At 37.0% G+C, this 25,590-nt stretch overlaps 1 protein-coding gene across 1 annotated transcript in view; it reads right to left on the reverse strand.

The window, feature by feature from the left end:
* Nucleotides 1-21,575, reverse strand: part of Ostn (osteocrin) — a 34,711-nt gene extending 13,136 nt beyond the window's left edge. Inside the window, exons 1-3 of the mRNA XM_027412936.2 lie at nucleotides 21,407-21,575; nucleotides 10,377-10,475; nucleotides 6,916-7,130 (exon numbers count right to left, since the gene is read on the reverse strand). Coding sequence (XP_027268737.1) covers nucleotides 6,916-7,130; nucleotides 10,377-10,475 — 314 coding nt within the window. The 5' untranslated portion in view covers nucleotides 21,407-21,575. The remainder of the gene's footprint in view (nucleotides 1-6,915; nucleotides 7,131-10,376; nucleotides 10,476-21,406) is intronic.
* Nucleotides 21,576-25,590: the final 4,015 nt, after the last annotated feature.

Genomic DNA, 25,590 nt, shown 5'->3' on the forward strand with positions numbered 1-25,590 from the left:
TTCGACCTTCATATATAAGTTAGGTAAGACTGAAAAGTATTTGGTGCTGAACCTAGGTGTGAAGAGACTGGCAGTAAAATGCAAGTTCTGGCAAGGGATGCCCAAGACCATTATGCTCAAGGGCATTTCCCAGTGCAGAGTCAGGACTTTTAACAAGGAGGATAGAGGCACTTAAAAGAGACACTGCCCTTGGGATACTTTGCCTTGTCCTAACACCTGAAATAGGGCCCATTTTGAAACTTTTCCTCCAGACATCACCACATAGAAGCTTGACAGTACAAGCATGGACTATGAGATGACTCAGCTGGTCCAGGTTTGACACATTGCTTCATAACGAATCAAAATGGATGTAAAATGTTAGGCTGTTCATCTTGGTCTTTAGGACTGCCACTGAGAAGGACAATCACATCAGTAAGTTGAATCTGACACCATTATTCTCCACTTTAGCTTGAACCTCCAACTGGTACAGGGTGAGAGACCCATTTTCATTGGTATGGAATGCTGAGAAAACTTCATTATTTCTGGCCTTTGATAAACACATTATTCATAGAGTTTTAATTTCTGTGTAGGAAATGGTTTTAAATGGAATGTGTTGGACTTGAAGTTAAATGATGATGTATAATTTACAAGTAGGTAATGTCAGGGATATAATTTTATGTCTGAAAATCATTCAATAAAGCGAGTATCCTAGTATCTCCTCCTTTGATTGTCATGAGCGAGCATCTTAAAATGTTATTCTTTATTTTAGTATTTGGTTTTGACCACCCTACCCAAACTAAGGAAAACCTGAAAATAGAATAGGTTTGCATTCTCAAGTGAAGTCATAAGGTTATGTAATATTTAGAAGGATGCTGTTACAACTGATTGCTTCCAATCTTAAACCCCAAAAGGAGTATTGTTGAATGGGCCAGGAGAAATTTCTTGTGAGCAAGTTACTGAAGATTAGCAGTGCTTCTCCAAGAGGAGAAGGACTTTTAGAAAACCATCAAGGGAGCTTGATGGTAGACTAGATGGACCAGTGTCTTCCAAATCTCTGAGGAAAGAGCTGTGAGATCTGGCCTCATACAATGAGGAGGGAGCTGTGCATGAAACAGATTTACTCAGTTATCAAAATCAATGATATGGAACATGTGGTTGGCTTATGTTAAGTATGACATGGGCATTCCTAAGGGCTCTTTGCCAGCTGGGATGAGGAAGCTAACTAGGCAGGATGCTGGTTGTGCTGCCAAATAGTCAAGCCAGGAAGACAGGATGAAGATAAACAGTATGTATACCTGAATTTCCAGAGGGAAAGCACTACTTGGGGCAAGGTTATTTAGAACCAGTGGGTAATATGTGATAGCCAGCAGAAACATCCCCCATTATGGCTGAAAGGCCAGATTTTGATAAGGCCTGTTATTAATTCTTTACTGCTCAGTTGAAGGAAAGAAAAAGCCACCCTGGTGCAGGGGAAGTGGTGAAGGGGACAGGATAAAAGTAACAGATCACAGCCTGTTCCCAGTTCAACTCCCCTGCTCAAATGTACTGAAGTCACGTAAAGGAAAATTTTTATAAAAGTGAAGGTTGGATGATGGAACATAAATGGACATTTTAATCATTGACTTTTAAAGAAGACAAATATGAAAAGAAACATGCTTATATGCATGTGACCAGTGGCATCATAGTAACCTTTCATATCAATTGAGGGATGGAGAACCATCTTCCCAGGTTGCCTTGGAAAGGTGTAAGTTTTCTTTCCTGTGGAATTCTTCTGCATTGAATTTATAGAAAGTAATGTTCTAGAACAAAATGTTTGCTGATCCAGATATGTAATTGGATTATGGATCTTTCATCTTCTGTCCAGACTTGTCTGTTTATCTTGTCTATTTTAGCTTTCAGCACTAGGAGACTGAACTCTTCGGATTACATAAATGTCCCTGTGTTCCTCACTGTTGAGTCAAGAAATAGGTAGCCTTGGATAGAGAGAAGGGAGGAAGAACAGGAGAGATCTCGAGATTAATTTTACCTGTCCTCCTCAAATTCCTTTGTGAACATCTTCAGTGAGTTATGCTGTTGGATGAAACCCACTGGCCAATTAACTTCCTAGTTTTGCTCTGATTTGCAGAAGCCTCTTTCAGAGTCTCCTGAGGCCAGGGCATTGGGCTATTGTGTATCCACTATCAATTGTCTATATTTAGAGTCTGCATATAGTCTTCTGGTGAAATAGCCTCTTTACATTTCCCATTTCTGAAGTGTCACATATTTATTTTTTTTTTGCTGGAAGACAGAGGAACATAATAATATTTCTTGCTTTCCCGACCTGAAAATATTAATGGGATGATATGAATAATACTTGTAAAAATATTGTGTCATGCCATGCTTCAGAAAAACCTTAACCAGTATCAGCTGTATTAAAGGTCATTTCCATTTATTTAGGATGTGATCATGCCTATTTTTTTTTATTTAAAGAAATGGGGTGGATGTTCATTAACTTGAGACACTAAACAAATGTCCTGAAATGGGAAAAAATATTTAAATCCAAAGCATAGTTGAATTTGTCTTTAAAACTAATTTTCCAAGCAGCTGAAAAAAGTTTGGTATCATATTCAGATGAAAAACATGTCAAATCAGATGTTTATTTACTTCATAATCTCTGATATAGATGCCGGTCTGTTTAAGTCTCTCATTGTTTATATTGTTTCTGGTTTCCCCTAGTTGTTTGCTCCTCCATCCTTCTGACTTCATCTCTTAGTAGACCTTTCAAAATCATGCAATTGTTTTAAAGTGTTATACTGCAGGCATAAAATAATGTGTATTATATAATCATGACTCTGTTCTCTCAACTCATGGACTCACAAACATATAAACCCAGTCTACAAATGTGGACAAGAATGGCTTTCTCGGTTTTATTAGCCCATAACTGAAACACAGCATTTACTTCCATAGTCAGTGCAGAGGACAAGTCAGAAGGTATTAAGTGCTCAGAACTTTGTCACACATAGAAAACCTTGAGATTCCAGGTATATAGACATATTTACCTGCCTTGGATTTCTACCTAACATATTGTTGTCTAGTTTACAAACCACTATATATTTGTAATATATTTGACTTAAGAATAAGAAGAATCATTCCTGTGACCTTCCAATGAGAATGAATTGTGCAGAAAAAAATTAAAGGGAATGCCCTTGACATATAATTCTAATGAATAAAGTATCAAGTGTCAAATTAAATATAAAACATTTAATATTTTAAGTTAGAACAAATCCTAAAATCCTCAAACACGAAGGTCAGCCACTGTGTGAACAAATACCTTCCCTCTCTGTAGAACAGCCAAGCTTCTGCAAATAGTTGGAGCTGAAGGTAAGCTCACGAAAAGGAGAAAATATAATGACTCCTTTTTAGCTTCACAAGGTGATCATTTTTATGAGAATCCTCTTTCACTTTATAGCATACTGGGTGCTTCCTCCACAACCTGGCTCCAGGACTACTGACTGATGTTACGTAGGCTTTGGAGTGAAGAGCTGAGGCCAACAGTATGAATGGCTGTGACATACAGCAAGCCTGTGTGTGGCTGCAGTTCTCCTCCTGGGGTTTTGGTCCCTCCCTCTTCTTATTGCCATGTGGAGCCTGCACTGGGCTATGTCACCTCTCAAGAACTTGCCCCAAACCTTTTAGACACTTGCCAAGATAAAATAGTACACTGGAACCCTTATATTTCTTCATCCTATTTGTCTCTATTACTTTATTATTTTCAAGCAAATTTCAGATAAATATGGATGGCCTTTTACCTTCAGCATTTTAACTTTCAATTTTTGTTTTATGATGGCAAGAAAGGCATGAAGATTTCATAGAGAATATACTTTGAATTTTGGTCTTTTCCTGAGCTGGCAAACTATAAGATTCTTTGGAGTGCCAATTAGTCAGATTAACAAACTATTCTACAGGTATTGTGTCACTGAGTTCAGTAGGTTAGGTGTATTAAATGCATTTTAAACTGATAAGAGTTTTCAATTTACTCTGGATTTATAAAGAAAGAAGCAATCACAATTAAAGGGGCATTTCATATAATTTCATGTTTAAATATTTGAGCTATGTTATTTTCTATCATGTAATCATCTTCCTAATAACAATTTGGCATCATTAAGTAGCCCCTGTTGTCACTCATACTGCTTCTTATAGACTTCAACTTTAAGCAAAGCCATTGTTAAATCATGAACCCCAAAGGCATTGAAATATTCCATGAGTCTCTCAAGTCTATTTTGTTAGTATTCCTGTTCTGCCCATCCTTGGTTTTCCTCTGCAAATCTTTGTAATCTGTTTATTGAAAATCTAAACTATTTGTTTTGCAATTTTCCACAGTCTGGATTTTGTGTTTGCTTGCTTCCCCATTGTGTCTCCAAAGGACTTCTGACTTTATGTTTGCTGAAAAATTGATATCTAGCTAAAGACAAAATGGATTTTGTTTCTCTTTCTTTTTTCCTGTTTTTCAGTTATGCTATCGTACAGTAACTAATAGATTCTTTCACCAGGGGACACAGGATGACCTTTTCTTCTGTAGTGACAGCAGCAGTTATTGACCTTTTCTGGATCCAGAACAGCATGCACATTTTAGATTATAGATGCACTACTATTCCGTTTTCATTCATTAGCCATAATGAGTCCATAAAAGAAGCTTTCTTCCTTATCTGTCCATTCATCATTTCTTGTTTCAGTTATTAGTGCTTAAGCTGAAAATCTCAATCTATTAGTGGTAGAGTTCATGAAAGAAAGGTAGGCCTGGCGCTCTCTTCACTTTTCATACTGTGAGCTGAAAAATGGAATTTTTAGAAGGGAGCACACAGTCTAAAATGCTATTCTTCATTCGTGGACTTAAACATTTAATGCTGTGTAGCTTGTGTTTCAACTGCAGCTCAGATTATTACTCAGCAGGATGTCTCCAAATGTGTGTCTGAATCACTAACCCAGGCCTTGGTACAAGGGAGCTCTCCTGTACCAGGTGAATCAAGATGTTGACAGCAATTTATTACTTCTTTGTCTCTGGGGACTCTCACATGTTCCATTAAGTGAGAAATGACATTGAGTGATGGAAATCTTGGCTCTCAGACTGCTTGTTTAAGATTGCTGGTTTCATTTTGTTTTTGAGGAATCTTCAATATACACAAATTGAATCAAAAGTTTTTGTAGTTCAGACTGATACAAATATTTCATAAACTATCTGAAGTCATGATATCTGGGGTTAAATTTTATTTGACGGGTTCACTTAACTTTATCTCATTTCTTTTCCTTCTATGAGCCTCAGTTCTTGTTAGCATCAGGAATGACAGAACTAGATTATTAAATAAATGTTTATTTACCTTGTCCAATAATATATGATCAATGCTGTTATGATAGCAATATCAACATTACCACTTATAACGTAATTTCTGAAGAAAGTTTTAGGTTTACTTTCCTTCATTATTTGTCTTGATACTGATCTCGCCTTTAGGTAATTTTTGTCATCCATTTTCCCAGAGGTGTGTGGTAAATTTATTTCTTGCTGTTATTTGGTACAAATATTCTCTATGAAGTAGATATATTATTAACTGAAATATATAATTTCATCTCATGAACTAGCTAGAATATTTAAAATTATATGTTAAATAAATATTTTAAATATATAGCATAATTTAGTGGTTCAATCTTTAATTTTATACTTCTTGATATTTCCTGTTTCCTCTTACATGAGTGCTGTTGAATATCTTCCATTTTAATTAATTAATTAATATTTTGTGTATGAGTGTTTTGCCGCATGTGTGTTTGTATGTCACATGTATGCCTGGTGTCTGCAGAGGGCAGAAAATTCATTGGATCTGATAGAAAAGGCAGTACCATGAATGTGCTGGGAATCAAACCCACGTCTCATCTAAGAGCATTAAGTATTCTTAATGACTGAGCAATCGTTCTAGTCCTTAATTTATGATTTTATTGTATAATTTGTATTTGGTCCATTTGTTGTCACTTCTAAATTGTCTCATTTCTAACAGTATCCGTACAAAAAAGCAGGAGTTTATCTGTCCACCTGAGAAGACTGATAGTTTATCACTTTATTTTCAGTTTCAGAGAATGGCACTGAGTCTCATATGCCAGGAGTTTGCTCTGCCATATGCCATATCTTAATCCCCTGAAGACAATCATATCTTAATACACATGATATCTCCATTTTCATGAATGGATATGATTGTTTTGAATAATATTTTATCAGTTGTGGTACAAGGGAACTCATGCCACTATAATGGGAAAAACACAACAAGAGGAACAGATACTGAGGATGGGAAATGAATTGTGTATAGAATGATGGTTTAACAGCATTAAGAGTAGTTCAATGATCTTTAATCATTAATTAAGGGAGGACAGCAAGGAATATATTCTATCTCCATTATAACTGATAGGAGCTTAGAAAACACTTCCATTTGATCATGTAATCTTATATCCATTTTAGAGAGAAATAAGCAGAGAATTAGGAAGATTTTGTGTGAGACACATGTCCAGAAAAGAGAAAAGGTTCGATTTAAATGCATGTGTTCTGAAAGAAATTTTGAGTGTTTTGTTGCTGCTTCTCACTGTGAGCGATGAATTGATCACATTTTATGAAGCCCCGAATTAAAAAATAACAACCCCATCACATGCACATTGCCCTTTACCTGCCATAAGCAATAAGGTCTTAAAGAAATTAATTTTTTAATTTATATGTAAGAAGATCTTCCTTAGGAAGCACAGTAAGATATTTCAGTCCTCTATCACAGACCTGATGCTTCCAAAGCGTTTACCTCTCAAATAATCAATTAACTCACTTGTTGGCCAGCACACTCAAGTTTTCCATGATGTTTTAAGTGTGGAACCCCGTTACAGAAGCTGGAATGAAATAAGTAGACAGGGTAATTTTCCTACTCCACCTACCTCTGTTTCCCCTTGTGCTCTACAGACCCAGCTGAGAGTCTGTCCAGGGGAGACCCAAAGCCAGGAAAGCTCCTCTTCTTCTTGGTCTCGAATACATCGTTTTCCAATGACACCAGCTCATCAAGAAGCAGGAGCTTAGCTGCAAGGTCGGTGGCTGATTTCTCTTCCTTGCCGGTGGGTGGTGACTGCAAGCCTGCTGCTCCAAACTCAGAGGCCTACAGGGCAGAGAAAGGCAGACTCATTCAGTTAGACAGTGAAAAACAAGTATTCCAAAACTGGCATTAGGCATTTCATGTCACTCGAAGAAATACCCAGTGTTCATTTTATGATGTCCTGGGGTTATGTTTTAGCAAGAAAACTAGACTTTGGGGGACTGGGACATGTAGAGATGGAATATACCCAAGAGAAAATAACAAAACAACCCCTAGACTTCCTTCCAAAATTTGACATTATTTACCCATTAGCCTTTTAGATTTAGCCCCAGAAACATCAGCATCCTTCCCTGTCCACCATGACAACTTCCCCTGTATCGCTTTCATTATTGCATTCATCATGTTTTACTTTAAATAATATAGGTTACAACAAATTTCTATTTCTTATTAAGTATAAGTAACTTGAGAGCACGGCTTAAGTCTTTATTTTATTCAATGCCTATCCCACTATTTTTCTCATAACAAAAATCTAAAATGTTTTTCTGAAAACAAAAATCTAGAAGTCATGTTTTTATACTTCCATGTTTCGTGTGTTATCTATGTAAGCTATGTATTCCACATTATCCATTAGGTTAAAGGGATGCAAAATAAAATAACCATAATCCTATTTATTTGCCAAAAGGAAATTAACTTCTCAGTCTATGTTATTTATTAAAAATTATAAGCAATGTGCAGAGATACCCCAATAATAATAATCCTGTTATAGGCACATTTTCTTATTTATTTATCTTCTATGTACAGTTTCTCTTTGTACTTCATGCAAGACACAAATGGATGAATGTTTTGTGTGGAAAATCCCTTTTCCTTTCTGAAGCTTAGCAACAGAATTTTAGAAACTGCTCTTGTTAAACCCCAGACTCCTCTCTAATCAAGGAATAGGAATCTGTTCGAGGTGTCTAAGATGACTCTCCAGTATTTCTTCCCTTCTTCCCTTTAGTCACATGCTTCCATGTATTGCAAGGTGGATCACAATACAGAGATGAGGAGAGGAAGGATGCTAAATCCAAATACAGAAACCCCCAACAGTGGGAGAAATAACTTCAAAGGATGATGATCTTTGATTATTGACCAAAGTGAGACAGATTTGGGAGTCCTATTTCTGTGGGGTGCTAATCTAGGTAGTGAGCAAAATTATTGTGCTGCTAACACCTAACATTTCTATTAATGTCAATAATTTCTTATTTTAGATACCTTTGTGATGCTTATTTCCCTATGAATTATCCAAAATAATAGGGGGATGGAGAGACTCAACTCCTTAATTGACAACTGATAAACTTTACCTTGGCTGCCTTGAAGAAAAGGCAAATGTCAAAAGGCCATCTAGACTACCTGTATGCTAGTACTTAACAACTGATAGTACAGAGGTTATTGGAAGAAGCTGTATAACCATGGGAGCTGCTTACTGCTGAGGCATGATGCTGGCTCCTGAAGATGTGGTACTAATCAGCTGGGCTGACATTTCCCTGCAATTATCTCTATCCAGGTCAGAGGAGTGGCCTAGCAGAAGGACTGTTGTGGTTGATTTAAAACTAGAAATGCTATGATTGGTGTAAGCATAAAGATTTTTCTGTAAATGGTTTGTATTTCTGGCGGTTCACGCAGGTAGTACAGCTCATTGCTCTTATTAGGTAAGCTAGCTGATAGACATCATCCTGTTGTGGATATTTCTCTACCCATAGCAACATTAGGCCCAGTGCAAAGTTTTTTCACTCCAATAGCATTTCCTGCTTTGTTTTGTTGTTATATGAGCAAGATAGAGCTTCAGAAGCAGTTAATAATTTCAGGAAGAGAAAAGACAGGAGCAGGCAGCAGAGTGTTAGCAGAGATAGTGGCAGCAGAAGCACAAAGCAGTGGCAGTTACCTTCTCTGCAGTGGCAGCTGTGACAACAGCCACAGCAAACATAGACAGTTGGAAAGTTCTCCAACCAGAGAACATCGAAGGCAGACCCCAAATAAATGGCAGAAGTAAAGAGAAGTTGAGAAAGATGAGGGAACCAAGGCTCGAGGACAGAGTATTCTGAACAGCCAGAAAAGTAAAATGTAGTCACTGGAATCATGCCCGAGACATTTGGCAAGCCTGGAAGACCAAAGCTCTCAGATACTTTGGAACCAGGAATTGTATCACTAGTCGCTGTCAAAAGCTTTGGAATCTGAACATCTTTGGGCTGCACTGGGCTCCAACATTTGCCACCTTAAGGAAAACATCCTAGTAGCTGTGTCCTGCAGGAACATTGGGAAACTAGTGTCAGTCACCACTACTCTGGTTATCTGCCTCTGCTACTGCCAGAAGTCAAGGCTCACAACTGACCAAGCACAGGAAAACCTCTTTGTGAGAACAAAAGGCCATGGTAGGACAAATAGGAGCTAAGGCATCTGAAAATTGTTTCTATTCTTCTACCTAGTACAACATAAAAGCTAGAGTTTTGATTAGTTTTGTTTCCTATTGTAATACAAGGTTTGGCCAAAACTGTATAATTCAGCATTCAACCAACAACCCATTTTACATTATAACATCTCATATTGATGTAACAATAAAATTAAAACATGTTTGTAGTGATAGCAAATTAATTTTCATGTCTTTGTTGAGGAATACAAATATTACTATTTCAAACTTTCAAAAATATCTAGATAAGTCACATGGTCTGAGTTCTCTGAACTCAATAGTTTGTCATTTATATATTTAAAGTTTTCAACCTTGAATATCATTGGCAATGAGAGTAAGATAACAGAAAAATGTTTAGCTTCTTGGTTTTGTGTTCTGAAGACACTTCTTTGTCAATTGCATCTTCTGGCTGTTGTAAAAAACAGCCTATGTCTGTTAAAATATAAATATGGCCATGTGTGCCTGTGTGAGAGTGTGTGTGCCTATGTGAGAGAGAGAGTGTGTGTGTGTGACACTCACACTCACACACACACACACACACACACACACACACACAGGCACACACACACACACACACACACAAGCAGGCACGTGCATGTAGGCCATAAGCTGGCATCAAGTATTTTTTCTTTACCATATTTTTTAAGATAGAGGCTCTAGTTGAATCTGGAGCTTACTGGTCAGGCTAGCCTGGCTAGTATAAGTTCCAGGAGTTGTGTCTTCCCACTCCCAGCACCAGAACCATGGGTGCTTGTTGCTTCCCTGGGCTTGACGATAGGTGCTGGGTTCTGAATTCAGAGCTCATAATTACTTGGCTAGAGTCTTATTGGCTGAGCCTATAGACATCCTAAGCTGATTTTCATTACCTCTGTTGCTAAGTCCACAGAGAATGCCTTTCCTGAGCTCCACAGCATCACAATCATGGCTAGGATGAAGTATGTGCTTGCCAATCTCCGGTCCAGCATCTAGGCCCAAATACATCAGAGCTGATATTAATTACTTTGAAATATAAAGACAGAAAACAAAGCTAAGAAAAGACTGTTAAAAGTGAAGCCATTCACTTCTACGTGCTGCAATGCATGTCTACCAACCTACAGTGCCTAATAAAATCTGTCAGTCTCCTGTAATGCATTCTCTAAAGGATTAATTTCCATGAAAACATGCAGCATATTTATATAACTGTAATAACAATGTAATTTAAGCTAACCAAATATAAATATCATGTATCTTTATTTTGGGGGTAGTAGAGAGATTACGACTTCATGTTGACAAATGTGAGAGAATAAAGCATTGCGTCTCTGAACCAGAATATACAGTGTGCCTGGAAGCATTTACATTTAAAAATTTTAAAACTCTATAATTCAATAAGATAATATCTGTATGTTCTTGTGTTTTATGATGATTATTTAAGCAAGATTAAAAAGATGAATATGTTATTTAAAAGGCATCAAAATTAATATTCTATAATTTAAAAATTCTATATGGTGCAATTCAACAAAATCAACACAACAAAATCGTGAGACAAATTGTAATACAGGAGACATTTTCAACATGTATAAAGAAGAAAATGCTACTAACTGGAACACATAAGTGTGGTTGTAAAATATATACATGGCATAAAACTCTCTACATAATTCTAAATAGTCAAGGCAATTCTGTATATTGGGATCTCTGTGTCTGTCTGTCTGTCTGTCTCTCTCTGTCTCTCTGTCTCTGTCTCTGTCTCTGTCTCTGTCTCTCTCTCTGTCTCTCTCTCTCTCACACACACACACACATATATATAGAACTTGATTCTTGATTTCTTGATTGTGGGGATTATGGTTGTCTGTGAGGAAGGAGGAAAAAATGAATAAGATTTGGAAGAAACATAAGGAAATTATTTTTTAGAAAGCAAACACACATGAATATACTGTATTTGCTAATTCTGAGTAGTAAGCATGAAAACATCACTGAAAAAATTCAGAGCTTTTACATTAAAAGCACTATGCTACTAAACATGACTCATCCCCGATTCCATTAGGTTTGCTTCCTATGGATTTGCTATGGCCATCTTATTATACTGCATAGTGACGAAAGGGGGCATTGCTCACTGAGGGAAGACCACAAGCTTGTATGCTGATTTCTTTATAAACTATCTCTCAGAACATATTCTGGGACAAAGAGAAAGGGACTTTGAGTTTTTAAGAATTGGTTTTGAATCTCACTTTGCTTTAGTATTGCTGTGACTTTGAACAGGGATAGTTAACTCTCTTGAGCTTTAGTTTTCGTATATATGAGGTGAGAAGTAATTCCCACATCAAAAGAGTTCCTGGAAGAAGGAATTAATTCACCCATAATGCCTATCCCTCATACACTGTTTATTATTTGCACATAGAGTAAAATCTAGGTGACATTATTCAACATTCCCTTAGCAACTGCATATGCCATCATTTGTCCCCCAACTTTATACTTCCTTATTATTGCTGTGAAACTTAACTGTAGATCTTAGTAATTTGTGTTATATGCTACAACAAAAATAATGTTTTGCATACATAGAGTAACATCTCTATTATGTGTGTTGGTTAAGATTTAAAATGGAAAAAAATATCGTCACCATATCTACAACATTTGTTTTATCAACTGTAATAAAATTTAGCTTAAACCATCTGTTCCTTATGATATGAATTACTCTCTTTTTGAGTCTTGTTACTAATACCAGCCACTAGTTCCTTGTCTATATTCTACCATCTCTTAAAAAGGAACAGTAAATTGTGTGTTCTTTGTTAAATTGGTATTGAGGTTTTCAATGAGTATTGAAAAATGATAAAAGAAATTATATTTCCAAATTCATCAAAGGTACAATTTGAGAGGACACAGTAGTGATCATTTGATTAAAATATCAACAAAAACCATATTAGCTTTTCCTTTAGAAAACCAGACATACTTTGTTCATATTTTCTACTGATTTTGCTGTTGTTTCTTTTATGTTCATCTATACACAGCAAGACATTTTAAAAGCATAGATGAATTTAAAAATAATCTTAAAATATTTCTTACATACCTACTTTTAAAGTAACACTCTCATTTAATCAAAGGTAAATTACAATTGTGTTGCTCACCTTCATTTGTTTTTATTATGCTAAAAATAGTTTTCAATGTGCCAAATTGCCCTGTTTTACAAGTCTCTCCATGTGTATTTTCTTTAACTATTTTTACAAACTTTTTACTTACCAATGTTCCCTTCATGCCCACAGTCTTGTAAATGTAACAGAATGATGGTGTTTGTAATACTGATGATTACATCTGACACATGTATTTTGGAGCTTGGGTGTACATAGAAAAAACAGTTTTAATGTATCCTCTAACAGATAACCACATCCCCATCATTTGGATAGGGAGGTGTAAAAATAAACGCTGAGTTTAAATACATGTATTTAATGTTTTAAAGCCATGCTTGTACCCAATAAACCAACAGGCCAAGTTTCCAAATATGGCACTTTGTACACTAATATAAACAAGCACTCTGGCACCTGCCAAACAAGGGACATTTGATTAACTCATTGAAACTCGATTGCTACAAAATTAGAAACAGAGGAAATTACAGGGAGGAAAGGAAAAGATCAGGTTTAGCCCCGTTTCTCCATTTTGTTGATTGTGAATAAATATAGCTCATGATTTAAAAATTCCCCTAGGACCCATTTGCTTGCCAAATCACAGAGGGAACCCTCAAAGAACCTTTTTTTACTATACAAATTCCACCAAAGCAGAAGTGTTTGCACATTAAAAAAAAAAAAAAAACTAACACATTAACTTTTTTTCTTTCTTTTCTTTAAAGCTATGTAGCCATGGTAAACAATTCTTCAGCTCTAGTCTCCCAAGTGCAGGATTATGAGTCTTTAGCATGCTAGACTCTTTCTTTTAACTGAGTAGCTTTTGAGTTAATATTCCTTGGAGTAATAAAGAATTCCAAAACAGACAGAGGGCATGAAATCTTCCTCCTAGGATTTTGTCGATATTTTATTTGCAATCATTTGGGCTATTACATTGTATATGCTACATTTTAGTACTCCTATATACTATTTATTATAATAAAACATTATAACATTATGGACTCCATATATTTTATGTTATATATTGCGATTGGACTATTTAATACATCTGGATGCATAAATGTTTTACTTTGTAAAATATCTGAAGCTGTATTTTAGACTTTCCACATGTGACATTTTCTTACATCTGGAAAAGACCCTGCAACCCAAGGCTGGAGTAGTGGAGCATATGTTGATCAATGTGGAGAGATACGAGGCGTTGTCATGTACACTGGAGAAACAATAGATGTTACTCATGTTTTAAAACACAACGAACTGAAGAAGCACAGCAGTGTAGAACTTGTCTAATTTTGTTTGAACCCAGTAAGAGACAATTGACTGTGAAGAAATGTGTTCCATTTTATGAGTCAGTAAACAAAGGAATCAGCAAGTAGAAGGATAGGAAGCAAAAAGGAGGGTAACGGGGTGGGGGTCAGTTCATCATCTTCAATGTTATATGGATTTGTCATAATGAGACATTCTGTAAAATAGAGTGGCCAAAGGGGAAGCACAAGGCTAAGATGGCTGATTGGATGCACTTCTGAACTAGTAAGACCTAAAATATCAGTGCTTGAGGGCTTGTGTTGAATTTAATTGTCAGGTGATTAAAGTTCTCTTCAGTTTGAAACTTAATAACAATCAACTAACTTTTGGTTAGTTGACCTAAACATTAGAAATCCAGAATGGTACTAATTTTGTCGGTGAATTTTAGTAACACCTGGAAATTTTAATTTTCTCTCAAAACTAGATTGGAAACACTTAAGTCAGAATCTACCAACCCTCATTTTCAACAACAACAACAACAAAAAAAAACAATTAAAAATTGAACAAAATCAATTAAAGATAGAGGATTTATTAACTGGTTCAATTTCTACCTTTCCCTAACCTCTTTCCACTGTGACAGACTGCAAGCAGTTGCAAGGCTTAGCATTTGGGCAATAAACACCAGTTCTGACCCTGTGTAATGGCCAGTTATGCCTTCCAACTCAACTTCTATGGCTTCCCTCATCTGAAAATGAGCAGAAGCTCCTCAAGCAAAATGTGAGTGAGCACCACCCTAGCTAAACCCTAAAGTCAAGGAAACATTTTTGTTCCTCCGCCTCCCCCTCCCCCTCCCCTTTGCTCCATGCCACAGTCACATGGGCCCTCTTCCTAGTAGAGAAGAATCCAGGAGCAGAACAGAGCAAGTGACAGCCGCTCTTCATTCAGAAAGTGATACCAACATGGCCAGCGATTAACATAAAGTCTGGGGTTCATCGGAACAGCTAGAGGGGATGCTGGAGTCGTGGACATCAGTCTCCCTTGAGGCTCTGCTGCCACCTAACAATGTGGCTTTGGGCAAATCTTTCCATCACTATATCAAGGGAAATGGATTTGGCTAACTGACTTCTGATGTTGTTTACTCTGTTTTTTCCTTGTTCTTATCACTTCTTTTTTATTTAGAAACAATCATTTTACCTATCAATCCCCTGTTCTCTCTCCCTCCCATCCTCCCATGCCCCTACCAACCCCTCACCCCCTACCCGGTCCCCAAGGACTGTGAGGCCTTCCATGGGGATCATAAAAGTCTATCATAACATTTGGGTGAGGGACTAGACCGTGTATCTGGGCTGAAATAGTATCCCTCCACAGGGAATAGACTGGCAAATTCCATTTGTGCACTAGGGATAAATACTGGTTCCATTGTTAGAGGTTCATAGACAGCCCAGGCCTCCTAACTGGCATCTGCATTCAGAGGGTTTGTTTCAGTCCAATGCTGATTCCCAGCTTTATGACTCTCACTAGGTCAGGTCAGCTGGTTCTGTAGGTTTCTCCAGCATGGTCTTGACTCCTTTTCTCATCCCTCCTCCCTCTCTACAGCTGGATTGAAGGAGTATGGCTCAGTGCTTAGCTGTGAAAGCCTTCTTCTGTTTCCATCAGTTACTGGATGAAGGCTCTACTAGGATGGCAATCAAAGTAGTCGTCAATCTCATTATAGAGGAAGGGCATTTGGGCTTTGGTGGCACAGGCCTTAATCCCAGCACTTGGGAGACAGAGGCAGGTGGATCTCCGTGAGTTCAAGGCCAGCCTGGTCTACAGAGTGAGTGCTAGCACAGGCTCCAAAGCTACACAGAGAACCCCGTCTGGAAAAACAAACAAAACAAAACAAAGTGATCTGTTTACTCTCTCTTATGAAGCCACTGAGTGACAATAGCTGTGTGTGTGTGTGTGTGTGTGTGTGTGTGTGTGTGTGTGTGTGTGTGTAAGCACAAACACTATAGGTGAGGATGATCATCAGTGCGGGTGTAACTTTGGAAACCATCAGCACCTGGGAATGTATAAGGCTGCTGCCTATGGAATATACTCTTCCCCATGACTGGAAGTATTTCTATCTAAAATACTCCTCCAAGTCTAATTTTAAGACATTACTTACACTGTGAGTCATTAATTTTTAATTAATTTTGGAAATCTGAAACTAGAACCTAGAACCTGATGCAGAGCTGGAATTCATTCTACCCCTGAGCTGTACTCCAGTCAATGAGATTCTGTTCTTAAAATGCATTTTAAGTTTAGAAAAAAATGTTACCTTTTAAGATAGACATTGTACAATGTGCAAGACTCAATACAATTTAGTAGTTTATATGTAAGGAATGGTTGATGAGATGTGTTATTTCTATTGATTTCAAAATGTTAATTTGTGGAGCTGCGGATATAACCCAGTTGGTGGGGTGCTTGCCTAGCATACATGAAGTCCTGCATTCAGTGCTCACACAACATATACTGGCCATGGTGGTTTGTGCCTGGAATCTCAATCTGGAATGCATGAAACACTATCTCAACAAACATAGAAACAAAAAATTCTTGTGAATTTATTTATTTATAGTTTCCCTTTTGGATCACAGATAAATCTCTTAATTCCTCCACTCACAGCTTTAAACAAAAGTACTTGTAATGATTTCTAGGTTCCATGGCATTAAAATGACAGCTGCTCTGCTAGGTTCCAAGAGGAAAGGATAGAATGTGGCTTCATTTGATTGACATTGCAGTTCCAGCCTCACTATCAAAGGATAGCATGATGCTGCATTTATTTCCAGAGGCAAATTTTCAAATACATGTAGTCTTTGGAGTGTTGACCAGCTAATCCCTTTTATTTAGGCAATGGTCTATAAAGATAAAATAATCATTCTAGAATTCCCTCAGAGGTCCCTAACCTTCGAGTTTACTGACTTAACCGCTATAATAATTAAGAGGATTTCCATTAAAAGTTTTGAGGTATTTGAATCTGCACCAAGAATCCCTCTACCCACACATGTACTTATAATTTTCATACACTGCCATTCCAAAGGCTTGTTAATGAATTAACAGATAATTTAAAAGTAAAACCCAGCAATAAATTCTCCAACACCAGACAGTTGGTTCTGCGATGGTGTGGCACACACTTTGCTGTATATGCTGGATGTGGTTCTGAAAAGTTCAAATTGAGGCTGCAAATGAATAATGCACTGATTATATGAAAATTAAAATACCAGGCTGTATCCTCTCTCACTCTCATTGTTCAGTTGGCAGGACAGACTTTTCCAGAGCCATGAAGCCAGAGCAGCAGCCTCCATCTTCAGACAGTTTCATATTCTTTCAAGTGTATCCTAGTTGTATAATAGTAAAATACTTTCCTATCTCCAAAACAAATTTTAACTACAGGGAGATCTTTATGGAAGCTTTTTAAAATGACTTCCCTTGAGTGTTACAATTTGGAAAGAATGATAATTTGCTAGTGGGTATGTATCAACTAATTGAACACAATTTTCATCTACTGTCAGTAGATTTTGGAACAACAAAAGTGTACTTAATGTTGCTGAAATGAAAAAAAAAAAACTCCACCATAATCTTTTAGAAGAAATAAAGAAGGTGGAAGCTTACAATGCCACTTTAAAGAATGATTCCACTAACACCAACAATAAAAAGTTTAAATAAGTTTATAAAGTTTGGCTGTGTTCATAAAGTTCTCAAGGGAAGTGGGCTGTGTCAGTCCTTATAGGCACATTGCAAAATACACAGCGTATGTTTAATAAAGTAGTCATAGTTGTTGGGAGGTAATCACAAATGCACAGTAGACATTAATGACCAAGTTGAAATGACAGGGAAGCTAACTTATATCAATGGATTAAGCGAAGTTAAAGGAAAAGACAAAAGCTTTTACACTAACAATAAGTTTGATTAAATCCATGCTAGAGTCCAGTCACATTGATTACCATTCCACATTCCCATTCTTGTAAAGTGATGCACATCATAACCTCCAATAATCATATATTTTCCTAGTTAAGACATCCTATTAAGTCCTAACTGAGACTTAGACTTCTGAATAGCTAGATGTAGATGTAGAACAATGCTGCCTACAGCAGAAACAAAAAACCCTAGCCCGTGATTATAGCTGTATCTTTTAAGGAATCTAAGATGTTTAATTCTGATACTCACCAATAGGACAAAAATAGAACCTTTGACACTGTGAAGACAGGAAAAGCTGAAAGAGTTGCATATTAACATGTGGGGTTGATGAATCAGAAATGTAGCATAAAATGTTGGATAAGTGAAGTTAAATATCAGACAGATACGCTTCAGGGTAAATTGATGATTGCCACTCCATTCTTTATCCTCTCTGTACCCCGATCTTATACTTCAGTGACTTAAAATTAGCCAATATAATCAATAATAAACTCTCTAAATGTACATAAAAGGGTAAATATGAATTTTATACTGCGTAGCAACAGGAGTCAATTATTAATCCTACTCTGTATGTTAGGAATGAGGGATGTAGCAATGGACACCTGCACAACCCATGTTGCCTGTTTGTTGTTGGAAAAGCAGCTTCTTTCTACAGTGTTTTGATAACCTTTAAATAACTTTTGCATTGAATAATAAATCTATAATAATTTCAAAATTATCTTGCATCCTTTTGTGTGTACAGCAGTCAAGTTAGATTAGTGTGGAATGCATCATAATTCTTTTGAAGCTAATGAACTGAAATAAGCTGAGTTTCCACAAGACCATGACCTCCTAGTGCTGCTCCTGAACTTCCTACTAGAACAAAGTGAAGGTGTAGAAATGTGTAAGCTCTCAACTTAAACAGCATGGGATCTGAACTCCAGTAGGATATGTTCCTAGAATCATGTACACAAACAGTAATGAACTCAGCAGAATATATATATGTAATAATCAAAGAAAACTAGGTCATCAACTTAAGAGGAAGGCTGGGGGTGTATAGGAGTGGTTGGAGAGAAGGAAAGACAGAGGTGAAAGGATATAATTATATGTTAATTAAGAATATATTAAATTAAAAAGGAAGGGTAAAATTAGAGTCACTGTTCCAAGTAGCGGTCACTGTAACACTTGATGCACTATTTTCAGCTGTACTGTTTCTATGCAAATATTAGCATTCAGTTCTAGATAATGCCCTCCTTGGTAGAAAACAAAGGGAAGAGCCCTCATTTGTACACTAAGCATAATTACTTTTCAAGCTCTAACCATATTAACCAAAGTGAATTTTTAATATTATATGTTTTTTTTAAAGCACGGTTTTCATGTGGTTAGGGCCTTAAGTTTCATATAGGAATGTGGGATTTTAGAAAAGGAGAAGGAGATGTTAGATGTCCTTTAACTTAACAACCAATAGCTAGGAAAGTGAGGCTTGGAGAGAATGAAATGAACTTGATCGGAGTGGAGGGGAGCAATGCCTGTGTGAGCAGGGGAAGGGATGGCAGAGTGTTGTTGGTGGAGGGAGGGGAAGGGAAAGCAGGACACTGTTGGAGGGAAGGGTAGGGAAAGGAAGGGAAGGGAAGGGAAGGGAAGGGAAGGGAAGGGAAGGGAAGGGAAGGGAAGGGAAGGAAAGGGAAGGGAAGGGAAGGGGAGTGCACTGTTGGTAGAGGCTGGGAAAGGGGTAGCAGAGCACTGTTGGTGGAGGGCAGGGCTGCTTGGTTTTAAGGCTTGAGCTCATGGGGTATCTGGAAGGAAGAAAGGGCAATACTGAGCAAAAACCAGTTCAAGCCAGCCAAAGTAACAAGCAACTGTTGCCAAGCAGTGCTGATCAAATCATTGCTCTACAGTACATCCCTGGATTTATTTGGAGAAGGGGAGGGAGATGTACAACCTGAAGATGGACTTACACTGAAGCAATTGTGTAGCTAAAGGTATTCTCCTTACAGAGTGGTCCATGGTTTGGAGAGGACTTTTGCTCCAATGGCATCTCCACAGACTTCAGTTTAATGAAAAGTCCCAGGGAATTGGAATATTTCAGAGAGTTGTTGTGTGGGACTGGTGTTAGAATTCTAGTGTCCTGAATCTGAGGCTGTGTTCCTTGGCTGCATCAATGAATCCAAGTAAGACTTTGCTAGAGGATATGTCAGAACACAGTAGGTGAATAATTGACAGAAGTTAAATTAGATCGCAACTAAAGATTAGCCTCAATATTTTGTGATACTGGCTTTTATTCTCCAATATGGGTAAAGAAGCTTCCTGGTCATTCTGGCATCCCACCTTCTTTCTACTTGTAATTATTTTCTCTGTTCAATAGCAAAATACTGCCAAGTTCTAGTTTATTCTCAAGGCTTACCTGAAGTGCATAGAAAAATTGGTCAGAACTAGAACGGTACTCTTGATTTATTTTATTTTGAGACAAACCCAACTGATGTAAGTTGATTAAAAACAAACATCAAAATCATTGAGAGTATTTAAACAAAAATATAAATAAATCATATCTCAGAGGTTCCTATATCTTGTCACACAAAGATGTGTGATATCCTCTCTACTGCTCATGATTCCTTCATATAAGAATCCTTTAAAACCCCATGAAATAAAAAAGGAGAAAGCAAATGCCAAAGTCAAAACCTTCAACTTCTTGATGAAGCTATAGCACAATTAAGTTACAGTGGAGACTGGAACTCTGCAGAGGCTCCTGTTGGAGAAAGTCTCTTCAGAGTCTGTAGAATTGTACCAAAGAGAAAGTACAAAATGTACCATCAATTTGGGTGTAGAACATTACAGATGATTCTGTTAATTCAGTAACTGTGTGGACACTTATATTGCCATAATCTGTCTCTAGAAGGATGGACCAGAAACATAGTAATCATATCTCTAAAAAAAATATAACAGCTTATCCCCACACCTATATAAGCTACCCATATGATTCAGAGGAGGAATGTTTTATACAATTAGAGCTCAATTTATTGAATACATATTTATGCTTTACTTTAGTGATCAAAACCTGAAGCACAATTTTAATTTGCTCTCAAAGAGAGCATAAAAATATATAATAGATTATTAACACAATTCAATAAGTACCAGGAACATTTCAAATACTGAATGATAGACCTTATATAAGTCTCTGTAACTTGGATACTATTGCTGTATTTAACTTTTCTAATAAGACAAACAGGATGCTCTAGAATTCACAAATATAGAATATTTTTGTGAAATATTGATTTCTTTAGGATTATTCTTAGGCTCTAATTTTTCCAGAACATTTCTTGATACTGAACATCTGTGATGAAAGAGAATTAAAACCGTGAGCATTTCTCCTGAGTTCTTTTTTCTTGATTTTGAAATGAAAATAAAAGAAAACAATAGAAAAAACACAAATCAATGTAAGGCTCTAACAATTATCTTCACCTAATTTGTTTTACAAAATATGCTAGATTTTCTACTACTCATCTTAGAGGGGAAAATTATCAGAAGCCACTTCTAAGTTTAGCAGAATCAAGGCATACATGAAATAGTTCTAAAAGAATGTGAAAATAAATGAAACAGTTAAAAGAGAAACCTAAACCCGAGATCTTTATCAGTTTTCACATTTAGCTTACCTTGTGAGAAGTCGCAACTCCTAACTTTAGTCTTGTCTGCAGTTGATCCCAAACTTAGCCCTGATGGTGAGTTTCTTTCCGTGTTTTTATAGTCTCAGTTCTACTTCACTTGCTCCAACCCCTGTCGTTGCTTTCTCTTACATCAGTTCTACAGATTTTCCACGGAACATTTCCCTAACACACATTCTCTCTCTCTCTCTCTCTCTCTCTCTCTCTCTCTCTCTCTCTCTCTCTCCTTCTCTCTCTCTCCTTCTCTTTTGCCCACCCTCTTCCTTTGTCCCTCCCTTCTTTCCAGTCTCTCCCCTCTATTCTCCCTCTCCTTGTTCTTTTCCTTTACAATTTGCTCTATCTATCTATTCTGCTTTGATTTGAGCTGCTTTATTCTGGAAAACTTAATTACACACTTAGCTTTGTGTTCAGCTTCAGATGCATCATCTCTACCAGAAATTTTAGTCCAGCTTTGAGTATTAAAATTTGTACTGGGAAAATTAAATACACAAAGACCTGTGAAAGTCACCAGAGCAATTCCCAGCAAGATTTAAAAGATTTTAATCAGACACAAACTGTATTATTGGTGCAGTTTGGGACCCGTATTTTACATGATCATCTACAAAATAATGAGGAATTTGAACTTAGGTGCACTGTGGTGTGTCAGTGAAACAGACAGGCACTTCTTAATTGACATGGCTATAGTAGGAAACCTGTCACTAATAAGCCTATCGATACTACACTATTACATGTGGCTATAGATACAGAGGTATAGACACATTACCTTGCTTTTGATCCTTTTTATTTTAATTCCATTTCAATTAAAACTTTCCTTGTTCTTTCTGAAGGTTTCCTTTATCTTCATCTCCTGGAAATTACATTTTTCTGCACATGGACATTATTAAAAACAAATGATATGGTTTATAGGTGCAAGTTATGCCAGTTGATCATCATGCTTGTTTTATTCATGAGGGTCTCCATTTATCAGATTTAACAAAGGGTCAAAAATACACTCACTTAGTGAGAGCACACAGCTATGGGCTCTGTGTGAGCTAGATTACAAATGCAGAATTTATTTCCACATCCAGTTCTTTGCCCATGGTTGCATTCTATTTCAAAAGCTGCAGAAGACTCTAAACCAGATTATATTTTTGCCCCAAAAGAAATAAATTTGTTCTTTTCAGTTTTGCTTACAAGCAATTTAAAATACTATTTGCTAGCTTGGGAAATATTGCATGGTTAATTTGGAGTTACCTAAGCAAACTGACCAGAGCACATTGAATTGGTAGGACAGTAAAATGATTCATTTTTATGAAGGGCTTCCAGGGAAACATATGTTTCAATAAGCCTGAAATTTGAGCAGTCGACAGCAGTGGTTCACAAGTCAAGATAAAAATACAATCTAATTGTGGAACCTTGTTTAGATATTGCAGACATAAAACAATTCTGTTAAGCTTGAATCCACATGATGGAAAACTCTCAATATAGTTTTAATGGATGCATCATGATGCTACCAGAGCCAGGATCTATGACGTCCCACCCACCTCAGCTTTCTGACAAGTATATCTACAGCTGATTTATTCCTGATCCGTCCTTGTTACCCAGTCCAAAGATTCCAGCTTATTTGTGGATTTTGTTGACCTAATTCAAAAATTTGACTTAACTGTTCTGCAGCAGAAAAAATAGCAACAATTTATTCCAGGACCACAGCCATGGTCCATTTAAGTCACTTGTACAGGCTTCTGTACATTGCATATTTCTGTGGGATTTGCTTTTGTGCTTTGCATTATCTTGCAAAAGAAAGGAGAGAGGGAACATGCAAAGATGTATAAAGATGAAAAAAATATGCCCCCAGTGATAGATGGGGGAAAATTCATACAAGAAAAAAGAAAATATTATTGAAAGCCTTTCAGTGAGCACATCCTTATTTCATTCAGGTAACAGCCTTGCCAAGGAGGTATTATTCACAAGAAACTGAAAAGAAACACAGCATAGCTTGAATGTGATGTGTTCAGGAATTGGCTATTGCTATTTTTATCAGCTGGGATTCTGGCAGTAAAGAGGAGGCACATTCAAACTGAGAAAATAAACAATATGAAAAATAATGCGACTTCAACAGTGTACACATATTAGAAAGGAAAGTCACTAAGTGATCCACTAAAGGACAAGCACCTCAGTCCCGAAGGACTATGTTATTAATTGTAGGGACCCCAAAATAAAATAATCTAGGTAGAGACAGTTGGCCATGGTCTTTCATAAAAACAAAGACCAAAGACATTAAATGCAGTACTATTTGCAATAGGCAATTGTGAAATTACTGAAGAACGGATAAACACAATATAGTATGTACACACAATGGAGAATTATTTAGACATAAAGAAGACTGAAGTCATATTGTTGCACGACAATGGTGGAACTGGTAACCATGACAGTAAGTGAAATAAGACAGACTTGGACATCCTTTACCTATCTCCTTTCTATATGTAGAGTATAGAAAAATGACATGATAGTAAAAGTGGAGCACTTAAGGAAGACAAAGGGGATCACTGAGAGGGGAGGAAGGATACAAGAGGAAAAATCATATGATCAGGATACATTATATTTACACATGCAAATATCACAACAAATCAATTACTTTTATGATTAATATACCCTAATTAAAAGAAAAAATCTGCTAAAATATAAATATAGATTCTGTGTAGATCATTTGGCTAGTGTTTATAAAATCTTGGATTTGATCTCCAGGAATTCAAAAACAAAACAACACAAACTTCAAATATTGTAAAAGGAACAAGATCCAACAAAGCCAGTAATGATATATCTCCAGGGAAGGGAACCTACAAAATAACCATGAAGATTCCACCCTATCTTCTGGTTACTTTTGTTGCCCAATTTCCCTTCTTTGGTGAAATTCAACTGGAAAGAAGAAACACAGAAACGAGGTAAGAGACAGAGGAGGAGTGGGAGGGGAGGGGAGTAGATGGTGGGTGAGGGTGGGGCACCAGTAGGAGCGGAGGGTGGGGAAACTGTGGCCAGTATATAAAACAAATTTTAAAAATGTTATTCAAATAAAATAAAATGAAAAAATGAAAGAGGCACAACCCATTTACAGAGACACAAGAAGGATGCCTGCCAAGACAAACCTGGTTACAATTGCCATCCTCATCCATTTTATCATCTGACTCATCCTGCTTTGCCAAGTGAGGTTCATTGAAGTATAGTTATATACTCAAACCTCACAATTCAATGAGCTTTGGCCAATGCAAATACTATTTAGCTTTTAATAAAAGCTACAGGACAGTTGTACTTCCCATCAAAATTCTGTGATGTCCCCTTTCCAGTCAACCTCTACCTCCACTCCTGGACACCTCTTATCTGACTGCTGCCCTGAAAGCATGCCTTTCCCAGAGGCATTCCCAATATGTGGTTCTATTTTCTGGTTTCTTTCACTTAGAACAATACTTTAGGGATATATCCATGTTGTTAAGTGTTTCTCAATTCTTCCTTTATTATTGAGATGGTTTTCTTTTTAATTTACATGGTGAATTCTACATTTGCTTCCAGAGAAGAGCTTCACCTGTTCATGATATGTTGCCATCTTTCTGTTGCTCTTTGTGCATGCTCCTTAAAAAAAAAAACAAAAAACAAAAAACAAAAAACTTTGTTTTTATTTATTCTTTGTGTCTTTCACATCATGCATCCTGATCCCATTCATTTCCCTGTTCCTTTGTATCTGCCCTCTGCCCTTGCAACACCCCCGAAATAAATATTTAAGAGAAAAAAAAGAAAAAGGAAAAATCTCGTCATGGAAGCTGTTCCATGATAGTGAGTCATTTAGTAAACCCTTTTGTCCATATACCTTTACTTGCAAGCATTTGTCACAAAGGGTCTTTGGTCTAGTTCAAGGCCGCTGGTTTCTGCTCCTCTATTGATGCTGAGCCCTCATTGGGTCTCCTCATGATTCTCCTGTTGTTGTCCTGGGTTATGGCGATCTCACAGGAATGCCCTTCATGTGCTCTCACAGATCATAGATGAGGTGGATGTTGGGATGCATAAGCTCATAACCCTTTTTCTGGGCCTGGGTAATTAGTTGCAGGGTAGTCAGCCTACTAGCTCCTCCTTCCCCACATCCCAACCAGGGCATTTGTTCTGGTGGGTTCATTCCTTGTACTGATAATCAATGGGAGGGGCCTGTT

This window comes from Cricetulus griseus, chromosome 4 (genome assembly GCF_003668045.3).
Source record: "Cricetulus griseus strain 17A/GY chromosome 4, alternate assembly CriGri-PICRH-1.0, whole genome shotgun sequence".
NCBI lineage: Eukaryota > Metazoa > Chordata > Mammalia > Rodentia > Cricetidae > Cricetulus > Cricetulus griseus.